At 38.2% G+C, this 14138-nt stretch overlaps 1 protein-coding gene across 5 annotated transcripts in view; it reads left to right on the top strand.

Annotated features, from left to right (window-relative positions):
- PDE4DIP (phosphodiesterase 4D interacting protein) overlaps positions 1–14138 on the top strand; it is a 243942-nt gene that overhangs the window by 121400 nt on the left and 108404 nt on the right. For all 5 annotated transcript variants that reach the window (XM_061121024.1, XM_061121023.1, XM_061121025.1 and 2 more), the window contains exons 5-7: positions 9883–9959; positions 12487–12610; positions 12795–12970. In XM_061121024.1, coding sequence (XP_060977007.1) covers positions 9883–9959; positions 12487–12610; positions 12795–12970 — 377 coding nt within the window. The remainder of the gene's footprint in view (positions 1–9882; positions 9960–12486; positions 12611–12794; positions 12971–14138) is intronic.

Raw genomic sequence — 14138 nt, 5'->3', positions numbered from 1 at the left:
AGAGGCTACCGCATGGAAAAGCCCACACACTGTAACTAGAGAGCAGTCCCTGCTCTCTGCAACTAGAGAAAAGCCCCTGCAGCAATGAAGAACCAGCACAGCCAAAAATAAGTAAATAAAATTTTTTTAAAAGTTCTCTTTTTTAATGAACTGATCAGGCAAAACCATTTCTTTTTTGATATGTTTAAATTTTTATTTCATATTGGAGTATAGTTGATTTACAGTGTTGTGTTAGTTTCAGGTGTATAGCAAAGTGATTCAGTTTTCCATATACATGTGTCTATCTTTTTCAAATTGTTTTACTATATAGGTTACTACAGAAAATCAAGTAGAGTTTCCTATGCTGTACAATAGGTCATTGTTGATTATCTAATTTTGTATATAGTGGTGTGTATCTGTTAATCCCATCTTCTAATTTATCCCTCCCCTAATCTTTCCCCTTTGGTAACCAAAATTTGTTTTCTGCATCTGTAAATCTGTTTCAGTTAGTTCAGTTCAGTCATTCAGTCGTGTCTGACTTTTTGTGACTCCATGGACTGCAGCACACCAGGCCTCCCTGTCCATCACCAATTCCCAGAGTTTATTCAAACTCACATCCATTGAGTCAGCGATGCCATCCAACCATCTCATCTTCTGTCGTCCCCTTCTCCTCCTGCCTTCATTCTTTCCCAGCATCACGTCTTTTCAAATGAGTCAGTTCTTTGTATCAGGTGGCCAAAGTATTGGAGTTTCAGCATCAGTCCTTCCAATGAATATTGAGGACTGGTTTCCTTTAGGATGGACTGGTTTGATCTCCTTGCTATCCAAGGGACTCTTAAGAGTCTTCTCCAACACCAGAGTTCAAAAACATCAGTTCTTTGGCACTCAGCTTTCTTTATAGTCCAACTCTCCCATCCATACCTGACTACTGGAAAAACCATAGCTTTGATTAGTTGGACCTTTTTTGGCAAAGTAATGTCTCTGCTTTAAAATATGCTGTCTAGGTTGCTGTCTAGGAGAAGGGAAAGGCTGCCCCACTCCAGTATTCTGGCCTGGAGAATTCCATGGGGTCTCAAAGAGTCAGACACGACTGAGTGCTGTTCACTTTCACTTTTCACTAGGTTGGTCATAGCTTGTCTTCCAAGGAGCAAGCGTCTCCTAAATTCGTGACTATAGTCATCATCTGCAGTGATTTATGGAGCCCAAGAAAATTAAGTCTGCCACTGTTTCCATTGTCTCCCCATCTTTTTGCCGTGAAGTGATGGGACTGGATACCAAGATCTTAGTTTTCTGAACGTTGAGTTTTAAGCCAACTTTTTCACTCTCCTCTTTCACTTTCATCAAGAGGCTCTTTAGTTCTTCTTCGCTTTCTGCCCGAGAGGGTGGTGTCATCTGCATATCTGAGGTTATTGATATTTCTTCCAGCAATCTTGATTCCAGCTTGTGCTTCATCCAGTGAGTCTGTTTACATTTTATAAATAAATTCATTTCTATCATTTTTTTAGATTCTACATATAACTGACATCATATATTTCTTTAACTTACTTCATTTAATATGATAATCTCTAGGACCATCCATGCTGCTACAAATGGTATTATTTTATTCTTTTTAATGGCTAATTTTCGTTTTCTTTATCTATTCATCTGTTTATGTTCATTCAGGTTGCATCCATGTCTCGGCTATTGTAAATAGTGCAGCAGTGAACACTGGGGTGCTTGTCTTTTCAAAGTATACTTTTCTTCAGATATATGGCCAGAACTGGGATTGCTGAATCATACTATAGCTCTAATTTTAGTTTTTAAAGGAACGCCATACTGTTCTCCATAGTGGCTGCGCCAATTTTTATTCCCACCAACATTGTGGGAGGATTCCCTTTCTCCACACTCTCTCCAGCATTTATTGTTTGTAGATTTTTTGATGATGGCCATTCTGATCAGTGTGAGGTGATACCTCACTGTAGTTTTGATTTGCTTTTGTCTAATAATTAGCAAAGCTGAGCTTCTTTTCATGTGATTTTTGGCCATCTGTATATCTTCTTTGGAGAAATTTCCATTTAGTTCTTCTGCCCATTTTTTGGACTGGGTTTTTTTTTTTTTTTTTTTTTTGAGCTGCTTGAGCAATTTGTATATTTTGAAGATTGATTTTTTGTCCACTGCCCCTTTGTTCACTGCTTCATTTGCAAACATTTTTCTCTCATTCCATAGGTTGTCTTTTCATTTTGCTTATGATTTCCCTTGCTGTGCAAAAGTTTATAAGTTTAATTAGGTCTCATTTGTTTATTTTTGGTTTTATCTTCATTACTTTTGGAGGTGGATTCAAAAAGATATTGTTGCTATTTATGTCAAAGAGCATTCTGCCTATGTTTTCCTCTAAGAGTTTTATAGTATCCAGTCTTATATTTAGGGCTTTAATATATTTCGAGTTTATTTTTGTGTACGGTGTTAGAGAATGTTCTAATTTTCTTCTTTTACATGTGGCTGTCCAGTTTTCCAAGCACCATTTATTGAGTGTCCAACTCTTTGTGACCCCCTCAACTATATCTCACCAGGTTCCTCTGTCCGTGGAATTCTCCAGTCAAGAATACTGGAGTGGGTTGTCATTCCCTTCTTCAGGAGATCTTCCCAACCCAGGGATTGAACCTGGGTCTCTTGCAATACAGGCAGATTCTTTACCATCTGAGCCACCAGGGAAGCCCCACTTATTGAAGAGACTATCTTTTCTTCCTTTTCTAGTCTTGCCTCCTTTGTCATAGATTAACTAACCATAGGTGAGTAGATATATTTCTGGGATGTCTATCCTGTTCCATTGATCTATAAGCCCAGCTTTGTGCCAGGACCATACTGTTTTGATTACTATAGCTAGATAGTTTAGTCTGAAATCAGAAAGCCTGATTCTTCCAGCTTCACTTTTCTTTCTTAGGATTGCTTTGGCTGTTTAGGGTCTTTTGTGTCTCCATGAAAATTTTAAGATTTTTTGTTCTAGATCTGCAAAAAATGCCATTGGTAATTTGATAGTGCTAACATGCTCAGTCACTCAGTTGTGTCTGACTCTGCAACCCTATGGACCATAGCCCACCAGGCTTCTCTGCCCATAAGATTCTCCAGGCAAGAATACCAGAGTGGGTTGCTATTTCCTACACCAAGGGATCCTCCTGACCCAGGAATTGAACCAGCATCTCTTGTGTCCCTGCATTGTTAGGTGGATTCTTTACCATTGTGCCACCTGGGAAGATATGCATCAAATCTATAAATTGCCTTGGGTAGTATAATCATTTAGATGATATTAATTCTTTCAGTCTAAGGATATGGTATATCTTTGCATCTATTTATGGGCTTCCCTGATAGCTCAGTTGGTAAAGAATCTACCTGCCATGCGAGAGACCTGGGTTCAATCCCTGTGTTGGGAAGTTCCCCTGGAGAAGGGAATTTGACCTGGAGAATTCCACAGACTATAGTCCCTGGAGTTGCGAAGAGTCAGATATGACAGCAACTTTTACTTTCCATCTGTTTATGTCATCTTCACTTTCTTTCATCAAAATCTTATAGTTTTGGGAGTACAGAGCTTTTGCTTCCTTAGGTAGGTTTTTTGTTTTGTTTTGTTTTGCTCAGTCATATCCAACTCTTTGCAACCCATGAACTGTAGCCCACCAGGCTCCTCTGTCCATGGGATTCTCCAGGCAAGAATACTGGGGCAGGTTGTCATTTCCTTCTCCAGTTAGGTAGGTTTACTTCTAGGCATTTTACTCTTTCTAATATTTCATTGTTAGTATATAGACATGCAGTAGATTCTGTGTATTCATTTTATATTTATTTCTTTTTCTTCTCTGATTGTTGTGGCCAGGAATTCCAAAACTATGTTGAGTAAAAGTGGTAAGAGTGGACATCTTTGTCTTGCACCTAATCTTAGAGGAAATGCTTTTAGCTTTTCACCACTGAGTTTGCTGTTAGCTGCAGGTTTGCCGTATATGGCCTTTATGTTAAAATAGGTTTCCTCTGTGCCCACTTTCGGAGAACTTTTATCATAAATGGGTAAATTTTATCAAAAGCTTTCTCTGCATCTATTGAGATGATCATATGGTTTGTACTCCTCAGTTTGTTAATTTGCAGATGTTGAAAACTTCTTGCATCTCTGAGATAAATCATGATTATCATTTGATCATGATTATGATCCTTTTAATGTATTGCTGGATTTGGTTTGCACTGTTTTGTTGAGGATTTTTGCATCTATGTTCCTCACTGGTGTTGCTCTGTAATTTTATTTTTTTGTTGTGTCTTTGTCTGGTTTTAGTATGGTGATGGTGGCTTCATAGAATCAGTTTGAGAGTGTTCCTTCCTCTACAATTTTATTTTTTGGAATGGTTTCAGGAGGATAGGTGTTAACTCTTCTCTAATGTTTGATAGAATTCCCCTGTGAAGCTGTCTGGGTCCCGGACTTTTGTTTTTTAGTTACAGCTTTTTTAGTTTTTTAGTTTTTAGTTACAGATTCAATTTCAGTACTTGTAATTGGTCTGTTCATATTTTCTATTTCTTCCTAGTGCAGTCTTGGAAGATTGCACCTTTCTAAAAATTTGTCCTTTTTTTCCAGGTTGTCCAGTGTTACTGGCTTATAATGGTAGTAGTCTCTTATAGTCCTTTGTATTTCTGTGGTGTCAATTATGGCTTCTCCTTTTTCTTTTTTTTTTTTTTGGTGTGTGTGTGACTTTATTTTTAAGTTTTTTTTATTATAAGTCTTTGGTTATCTAGTTTAAATATAACAGTATGTATATGTCATTTCTAATTTTATTGATTTGGGCCTTCTTTTTTTTCTTGATGAGTCTGGCTAAAGGTTTGCCAATTTTGTTTATGTTTTCAAAGAACCAACTTTTAGTTTGATTGATTTTTTTCTATTTTTTTCTCTGTCTCTATTTTATTTATTTCTGCTCTGATCTTTATGATTTCTTACCTTCTACTAACTTTGGATTTTGTATGTTCTTCTTTCTCTAGTTGTTTTAGGTGTAATGTTTATTTGTGGAACATAGTGTGAAAACTATAGCTAATTAATATGCTGCTGCCGCCGCTGCTGCTGCTGCTCAGTTGCTTCAGTCATGTCCGACTCTGTGCAACCCCATAGATGGCAGCCCACCAGGCTCCTCTGTCCCTGGGATTCTCCAGGCAAGAATACTGGAGTGGGTTGCCATTTCCTTCTCTACCTAATTAATGTAGTGGGTAATAATGAATCCATTCTGATGCTGAAAGGATTGATACATCTTGCATTAAGATTTTTTTCCCATCTATTTTTATTAGTTGGAGGCTAATTACTTTACAGTATTGTACTGGTTTTTGCCATACATTGACATGAATCAGCCATGGATTTACATGTGTTCCCCATCCTGAACCCCCCTCCCACCTCCCTCTCCATCCCATCCCTCTGGGTCATCCCAGTGCACCAGTCCTGAGCACTTGTCTCATGCATCCAACCTGGGCTGGTGATCTGTTTCACACTTGATAATATTCATGTTTCGATGCTGTTCTCTCAAAACATCCCACCCTCACCTTCTCCCATAGAGTCCAAAAGTCTGTTCTATGCATCTGTGTCTCTTTTTCTGTCTTGCATATAGGGTTATCATTACCATCTTTCTAAATTCCATATATATGCATTAGTATACTGTATTGGTCTTTATCTTTCTGGCTTACTTCACTCTGTATAATGGGCTCCAGTTTCATCCATCTCATTAGAACTGATTCAAATGTATTCTTTTTAATGGCTAAGTAATATTCCATTGTGTGTATGTACCACAGCTTTCTTATCCATTCATCTGCTGATGGGCATAGGTTGCTTCCATGTCCTGGCTATTGTAAACAGTGCTGCGATAAACATTGGGGTACACGTGTCTCTTTCAGATCTGGTTTCCTCGGTGTGTATGCCCAGGAGTAGGATTGCTGGGTCATATGGCAGTTCTATTTCCAGTTTTTTAAGAAATCTCCACACTGTTCTCCATAGTGGCTGTACTAGTTTGCATTCCCACCAAGAGGGTGGATGTAAGAGGGTTCCCTTTTCTCCACACCCTCTCCAGCATTTATTGCTTGTAGACTTTTGGATAGCAGCCATTCTGACTGGTGTGTAATGGTACCTCATTGAGGTTTTGATTTGCATTTCTCTGATAATGAGTGATGTTGAGCATCTTTTCATGTGTTTGTTAGTCATCTGTATGTCTTCTTTGGAGAAATATCTGTTTAGATCTTTGGCCCATTTTTTTATTGTGTCATTTATTTTTCTGGAATTGACCTTCAGGAGTTTCTTGTATATTTTTGAGATTAATCCTTTGTCTGTTTCTTCATTTGCTATTATTTTCTCCCATTCTGAAGGCTGTCTTTTCACCTTGCTTATAGTTTCCTTTTTTGTGCAAAAGCTTTTAAGTTTAATTAGGTCCCATTTGCTTATTTTTACTTTTATCTCCAATATTCTGGGAGGTGTGTCATAGAGGATCCTGCTGTGATTTATGTTGGAGAGTGTTTTGCCTATGTTCTCCTCTAGGAGTTTTATAGTTTCTGGTCTTACATTTAGATATTTAATCCATTTTGAGTTTATTTTTGTGTATGGTGTTAGAAAGTGGTCTAGTTTCATTCTTTTACAAGTGGTTGACCAGTTTTCCCAGCACCACTTGTTAAAGAGATTGTCTTTTTTTTCTATTGTATATTCTTGCCTCCTTTGTTGAAGATAAGGTGTCCGTAGGTATGTGGGTTTATCTCTGGACTTTCTATTCTGTTCCATTGATCTATATTTCTGTCTTTGTGCCAGTACCATACTGTCTTGATGACTGTGGCTTTGTAGTAGAGCCTGAAGTCAGGCAGGTTGATTCCTCCAGTTCCATTCTTCTTTCTCAAGATTGCTTTGGCTATTCCAGGTTTTTTGTATTTCCATACAAACTGTGAAATTACTTGTTCTAGTTCTGTTAAGAATACCGTTTGTAGCTTGATAGGGATTGCATTGAATCTATATATTGCTTTGGATGGTATACTCATTTTCACAATATTGATTCTTCCAATCTATGAACACGGTATATTTCTCCATTTATTTGTGTCCTCTTTGATTTCTTTCATCAGTGTTTTATAGTTTTCTATGTATAGGTCTTTTGTTTCTTTAGGTAGATATACTCCTAAGTATTTTATTCTTTTTGTTGCAATGGTGAATGGTATTGTTTCCTTAATTTCTCTTTCTGTTTTCTCATTGTTAGTGTATAGGAATGCAAGGGATTTCTGTGTGTTAATTTTATATCCTGCAACTTTACTATATTTGCTGATTAGCTCTAGTAATTTTCTGGTAGAGTCTTGAGGGTTTTCTATGTAGAGGATCATGTCATCTGCAAACAGTGAGAGTTTCACTTCTTTTTTTCCTATCTGGATTCCTTTTATTTCTTTTTCTGCTCTGATTGCTGTGGCCAAAACTTCCAAAACTATTTTGAATAGTAGTGGTGAGAGTGGGCACCCTTGTCTTGTTCCTGATTTCAGGAGAAATGCTTTCAATTTTTCTCCATTAAGGATAATGTTTGCTGTGGGTTTGTCATATATAGCTTTTATTATGTTGAGGTATGTTCCTTCTATTCCTGCTTTAAGATTTTTTTTTTTAACTGGTCAGGCAAAAAATTTTCTCTTGATTTTTAAGAAAGGTGGTTTTTTGTTTGTTTGTTTGTTTGTTTGTTTTTAGAGATTCACTGTGTCATGGCTTCTACTGGAGGAGAATTTTTTAAATCTATACTTTTCCTCAGTGCAGGGGAGGGAGGGGGAGTGTCAGGGTGGGGGGCAAGGGGCCAAGGACTCCAGGGACACATGGCATTGTACCTTGAGTGTCCCCCTAGGGAGGGGAAACAGGGAAGGGGTTCTGGAAAGGGGAAGTGGGGCATCTGAGCTCTCTGAACAAGTTGAAAGTACAAATAAAACTTAACCTGTTCCAAAATAAATAAATAAAATCTCTATTTTTAAAAGGAATAGCCACATTATAGATTATATGAGCAGTGGAGCATCAATTTATAGAGTTAAAATTGAAGACTTGGAAAAAATTTCTATTCTTTAACTTTATATCTATATGGGATGATGGATGTTTACTAAGATCATTTCATTATGTATGTAAGTCATTATGTGCTACCCTTTCAACTTATACAGTGGTGTATGTCAAATACATCTCAATAGAACTGGAAGGGGAGGGGAAAAAAAGGTATGGTATGTCAAATAAAAGGATAATCTTTTTTTAGCGAATCCTTGGAAAGGAGTCAGGTAATTGGTTACTCTTTTGTTTTTTTAACCTAATTGTATATTGAACTTTGTAGCAAACACTGAGAATGGAAATCAATTCAGGAGAATTCTGTGTTTAACATGGATTGGTGTTAAGATTCCAGTCAAGTAATGTTTCCTGAAACAAAGCAAGCTACCAACACAGAGAAAATCTAACTAAACATAGTTAATCTGTAAACTCATTGTTAGCCCATTACTCTAGTTCTAGATACTAACATGTAATGAAAGTTGATTGTATTTCTGATCATTTAAGTTCAGCTTCATCACTGAAACTTTTCCTTGAGTAGGTGGGTGGATACTTCTCTGAATGTGAGAGTAAAAGTCGCTCACTCTGACTCTTTGTGACCCCATGGACTATACAGTCCATGGAATTCTCCAGGCCAGAATACCAGAGTGGGTTTCCTTTCTCTTCTTCAGGGGATCTTTCCAACCCAGGGATTGAACCCAGGTCTCCAGTATTACAGGCTGATTCTTTACCAGTGGAGCCACAAGGGAAGCCCCATACTCTTCCGGGGACATGTAGAAAGAGAGACTCTCTCCTCCCCAGCCACTCTTTGCATAGGTATCTTGACAAAGAGCTGACAAAATTTGATGATAAGATAAGCAAATACAGTTAAATTCAGATTCTCTTCAGCTGTATATAGAATTTAACAGTTTACATTTGAATATTTACTAATGGAGAATGGAGAAATGTGATTCACTATGCAGGAATTTTTCTGCAGAGAAAGGTTACAAAGGGTTAGAATTTAATGTTGTAAATTGGAATGTACTTACATTTCCATGTGGTAGATTTTGAAATTACCATGAAATTATCTTGATCCACCAGAATAATTGATTGTTATCCCCCAGAATAAAAGATTTATGATCTAATCTTGTAAGATGAGACTGTTTTAGCAGTTCTGTGTGAGGCTCATGAACTTTGTTGTCTGTTTGCTTGGATAGATAAAATGATAAAACCTAGAGAAGTAACTGTATTTATTCTTTTTTCCCCTCCTTTTCATTTCTCTTTTCTACTTACTTAGAAGAAGAGTGTTTAGATTGAATATCTGTTTGTGTGCAGATGCCCAGGATATTCCACCTTTGGTGTAATTCCTTTGTATGGCATAGTATTAATTTAATACGTGATTATGGCTGAGAACTTCAGCTATCCCAGTCAGGAAGGGAAAACTATTGTTTCTGTAAGTAATAATAGCAAACTTTTAAAAAAATTACTTAGTTATTTAAAATATTGTATTAGTTTCAGATGTATAGCAAAGTGATTCAGATATGTGTGTGTATAGTGGTATGTACTTGTTAATCCCATACTTCTAATTTATCTCCCACCTCCACTTTGGTAATCATAAGTTTGTTTTCTATGTCTGTGAGTCTGTTTCTGTTTTGTAAATAAGTTCATTTGTGTCATATTTTATATTCCACATATGTGTGTGTTAGTTGCTCAAGTCGTGTCCGACTCTTTGCGACCCCATGGACTGGAGCCCACCAGGCTGTTGTCCATGGGATTCTCCAGGCAAGGATACTGGAGTGGGTTGCCATTTCCTTCTCCACATGTAAGTGGTATCATATAATATTTGTCTTTCTCTGTCTAATTGGGTGTCTGTGGCAGTTAATGATAATTAACTCCTGTTTGCTTTTTAGAACATCGAGTTGAAGGTTGAAGTAGAGAGCCTGAAACGAGAACTCCAGGACAAGAGACAGCATCTGGATAAAACATGGTAAGTTGCAGTTGGAACTAGTTGAACTCTTGGTTCTTTCCAGAGTCTGGCTTATTTAGCTGTAACCAAATTCTTTAACCTTAATTCTGGCATTTGAGTGCTGTATCCAATTCAGGAGTTGAAACAAAGGGCCTTCTTTTCCTTGGGCTCTCTAAGTCTGAGAGACATTGAAGTAGATTGTAATGTCATCAGACCTAAGCCTATAAACTTCCTAGTCAATAATCTACAAAGAACATCCAGGGTTGACACAGAATTTGGGGGAAATGGGTACTCTCATATACTGCTGGTGAGAATGTAAATTGTGGTAACATTTTTGGAATGTGGTACTACTTACGAAAGTAAAAAATTAATACTTTCTTTGGTCAAATAATTCCTAAAAGGAATCTATTCATCATAAATAAAAGTATGAGTATGAAGGGATAAATATATAAGGATATTAACCACATCATTTTTTTGTAATGGCAAAAAAAAATTAAAACAACTATCCATCAATAGGACAGTGGTTGAAAACATTTCAATATAAACATACTATGGAATATTATACAGCCATTAACAATGAATTAGGTCTATATATTATTATCCTGGTGGGAAGTCCCTGATACACTAAGTAAGGGGCAAAGTGTTGAGTGATACTTAGAATATAAGCCCCGTTGGGTAAAGACAAACAACCTATGTGTACATGTGCTTGCTTGAGTATGCATAGAAAAAACTGCAGGGTTACATACCAAACACTTTAACATTGTTTTTATCAAGGGAGTGAGATTGAAATTTGTGATAGGGAGAAGACTTGATTATTTTTATATACCAATATTATTAGCATGGTTACTTTTATAATTAAAAACCCCTTAGTTTTAAATGACAAATGTTACTGAAATTTTTACTAAAAATAATTTTCAGATTATGTCCTAAAATCAGTATGTATTTAATCTGGCATTCCTTCTATCTCTACAGTATTTCTTGATACTTATTAATAGAGTGATAGCCCAGCAATATTAGAATACTCAAACTAGACTCAGCTATACACAGTGTGCTGGTATTACTCAATTACTTACTAAGGCATTAAATGAGCTAATGGATTTTAGGAAAATGTGAAATACCAATTGAGTTATAAATTTTGAGATTTGCATAGTGTATTTTTAATTATCATTTCAGCCTTTTATTAGGTGGCATTATCCTATTTTTAGAAATGAGAAAGCTTAGGTACAGAGTGTTAAAATCTTTGCAGATGAGTGGCAGAACCCACAACGTCTGGCATCAAGTTCAAGGCACTTCTGCCTTCACAACAGCTGTAGCCTATTAAATCAGGCATTCCTGGCCAACTGAGTTACTCAGAAAATGTATGACTTTAATCTTACGATATTGTACTTTGCTGTTGTCTATTACATTTATCAAGGAATATGGAGTCAAAGTAAAAGTTGATTATTCCTGAGGTCTGCCTATTTAGGGGGTCTTAGGTTATTCTCTTGACTGGTGTCACTTATACAACAAAGACTCTCCTACTTCCAAAAGGCTCTATAATGACATGAACTCAGATAAATATAGTCTCCAGGACAGTGCTGAGTAGTGTCCACTATCGACCAAGGAATTCTATAATCATTAAGGAAGCTCCATTTGGTCGCCATGGACACAACCTTTTGGGCCTAATATTAAAATACTCCTGGGCTTGGACAGAGCACCTTTGATTTATCATGAACCTGTGAAGGTTCAGTATTGTTCTCTCTACCCTGAAAACAAGATGGTCAGTGGTTCTCAACAAATGGCTTAAAACAGGGATAAAATCAAACCGGAATTAAGATCATTCAGCACCTGATACTGCCTTCAAATTCTAATCCTCAGACATCCAAGGGCAGCTGTTGTCAGCTATAAATAAGCTGGTGACACCTTACCCGCTTCGTGCTGGTGCCTGGACATTCATTCCTGAGGACATCAGAGAAGCAAAGCTGGCCCAGAACCCTGATCTTCCATAGATTAAATGTCCACTTTCTGCATGGGACCATGGGGAAACTGGATAGAACTCTGGGTAGGTAACCCAGACTCAGGACAGTCTACAGGTTACTGGCTAGAGAGGACAAGAGCCTTTCAGTGGCTGTCCAAATGGATATTCTGTTCCAGCAACCTAAATGGAAGGAACACTCTAAATTCAAATAGCAAGAAATCAAAGAATGAGCAGAGGACTCTGGGAGAGCAGTCCAAATGGAAGAGTCCAGGGACAGGTGACCGTGAACATGGATGCTGAGTTCTAAGCCATTTGATGACTACCTGCCTTTCAACTGAGAACTTTTCCTCTTAAAGCTGTAGCAGTAGTGAAGCTTCTTGGGTGTCAAGTATATTCTGATTGACAAGCAATACAAATTAGAATTCCTCAAAGATTATCTGAAAAGTTGGAATGAGCAGTTCCACGAATAATTGCAGTTCCACAAATAATTTCTTCTCACCAGTGTGATTCAGAATTACTGCAACAGCCTGAATGGGTCCACTTGCTAAGTTATATAGCTGGCTGTAACTGGCTAACGTTCTGTGGTTTTAGTGCTGATGTGGAGAATATCAATAGCCATAATGAAGCTGAGCTCCGGCGCCAGTTTGAGGAGAGACAGCAGGAGACGGAGCATGTTTACGAGCTCCTGGAGAATAAGATCCAGCTTCTGCAAGAGGTGAGTGTCCCCAGCTACGGGTCCCCTTTTACCTCTTTCCTGACTGCCCTGCCTCCTGGCCTTTACCTTTTCCCTCTCTACTTTCCTTCCTAAGCTCCTTAAGTGTCCCTGTGTTTCAGGGCTCCTAACCTAGGTGGGGCTCTGCAGCTTCTTGGTTTTCATTCTTTTCTGTGTCTTCTTGCAGGAGTCCAGGCTAGCAAAAAATGAAGCCGCACGAATGGCGGCTCTGGTGGAAGCAGAGAAAGAGTGTAACCTGGAGCTCTCGGAGAAACTGAAGGGAGTCACCAAGGAGAGGGAAGATGTACCAGGAGACCGGGTCAAATCTGACCAGTACACTGAGGCCCTGGCCCAGAGGGACAAGTAGGTACCTTTGGTACTGTATTTGCCACTTGTCTTTTGCCTGTTCTCGAGCCTGTGAGAGTATATAGCAGCTGCACTGTTGCCTTTTAAGGACTTACGGTGGACCTTCACCATTTCCAAGACTTTTGGCTCCCCTAAGTGAAGAATCTCTTTTTAGGGTTGAGTCTTTAATGGTATCCATTAACAGAACTGACTTGCTGGCAATCAGGAGATTTAAGTAGGTGTAAGTAGAACAATGGTCAAATGGTAGTGAACAAGAGACATCATCACTTATTCACATGGATTGAGCACTTGCTGTATGCCAGACACTGGACTAAGCCCTCAGGTTACAGAGATGAAAGGCCCATTTCCTGTCATCAAGACACGTGTTATACATTATTAGTAAGTTCTCTGGTAGAAGTAACATGGGATACTCTGGGGTGTATAGGATTGCCATCTACTCAAGAGCAGGGTGCCATTGGAAGTTTCTTGGAGGAGAAGAAATCTGAGGTGGATTTTGAAGAGTGAATAGGAGTTAGAAGAAACGATGTAGGAAGTGGTCAGGGAGGGGAAATGTCCTGTGCAGGAGGAAACACCATTGAGGGGAGACATAGGACAGGCATGTTTCGAGAAGTGTAATTAGTTCTACATGACCAGAGTGGAGGGTCTGGGGAAGATCAGTGAGAGGTAAGCTGTATTGGGAAAAGGGCATCTGATTGTGCTGGCTTTGTATTTAAAAGGAACTTGAATTTCCTCATAAAGGTAAGTGGGCCATTGTTGAGGGCAGGACTGTGTCTTGGTTATTACAGCAACTTCTTAACTGTTCTCTTTACTTTCGGCCCTGCCCTTCTCTATTTCACCCCAATCTAACAATTCAGAACAGTTTTGAAATGAAATTGACAAATATTTAGCCTCTTCAATGCATGATACTACAGTGGCATAAAAAGCCTTAAGTGGTTTTTAACTGGATAGGTGAAAAACACACAGTGTACACACAGTGACCAATGACCAATGTGATCTTTTTGAGACACAAATCTGATCATATTATTGTAGAGCCGTTTGGAAAGTTCTCAACATCTTTAGGAGGTAAGATCTGTTCTTCGTGTGGCTATCAAAGCCTATTATGTTCTGACCCCTGATTTCCCCCAGACTCATCCCCTATCATGACTCCACATTTCACTGATTCCAG

The sequence above is a fragment of the Dama dama genome, chromosome 20, assembly GCF_033118175.1.
Source record: "Dama dama isolate Ldn47 chromosome 20, ASM3311817v1, whole genome shotgun sequence".
Lineage (NCBI taxonomy): Eukaryota > Metazoa > Chordata > Mammalia > Artiodactyla > Cervidae > Dama > Dama dama.
Note: the sequence above shows the minus strand (reverse complement) of the source record. Positions and strands in the feature narration are given on the sequence as shown.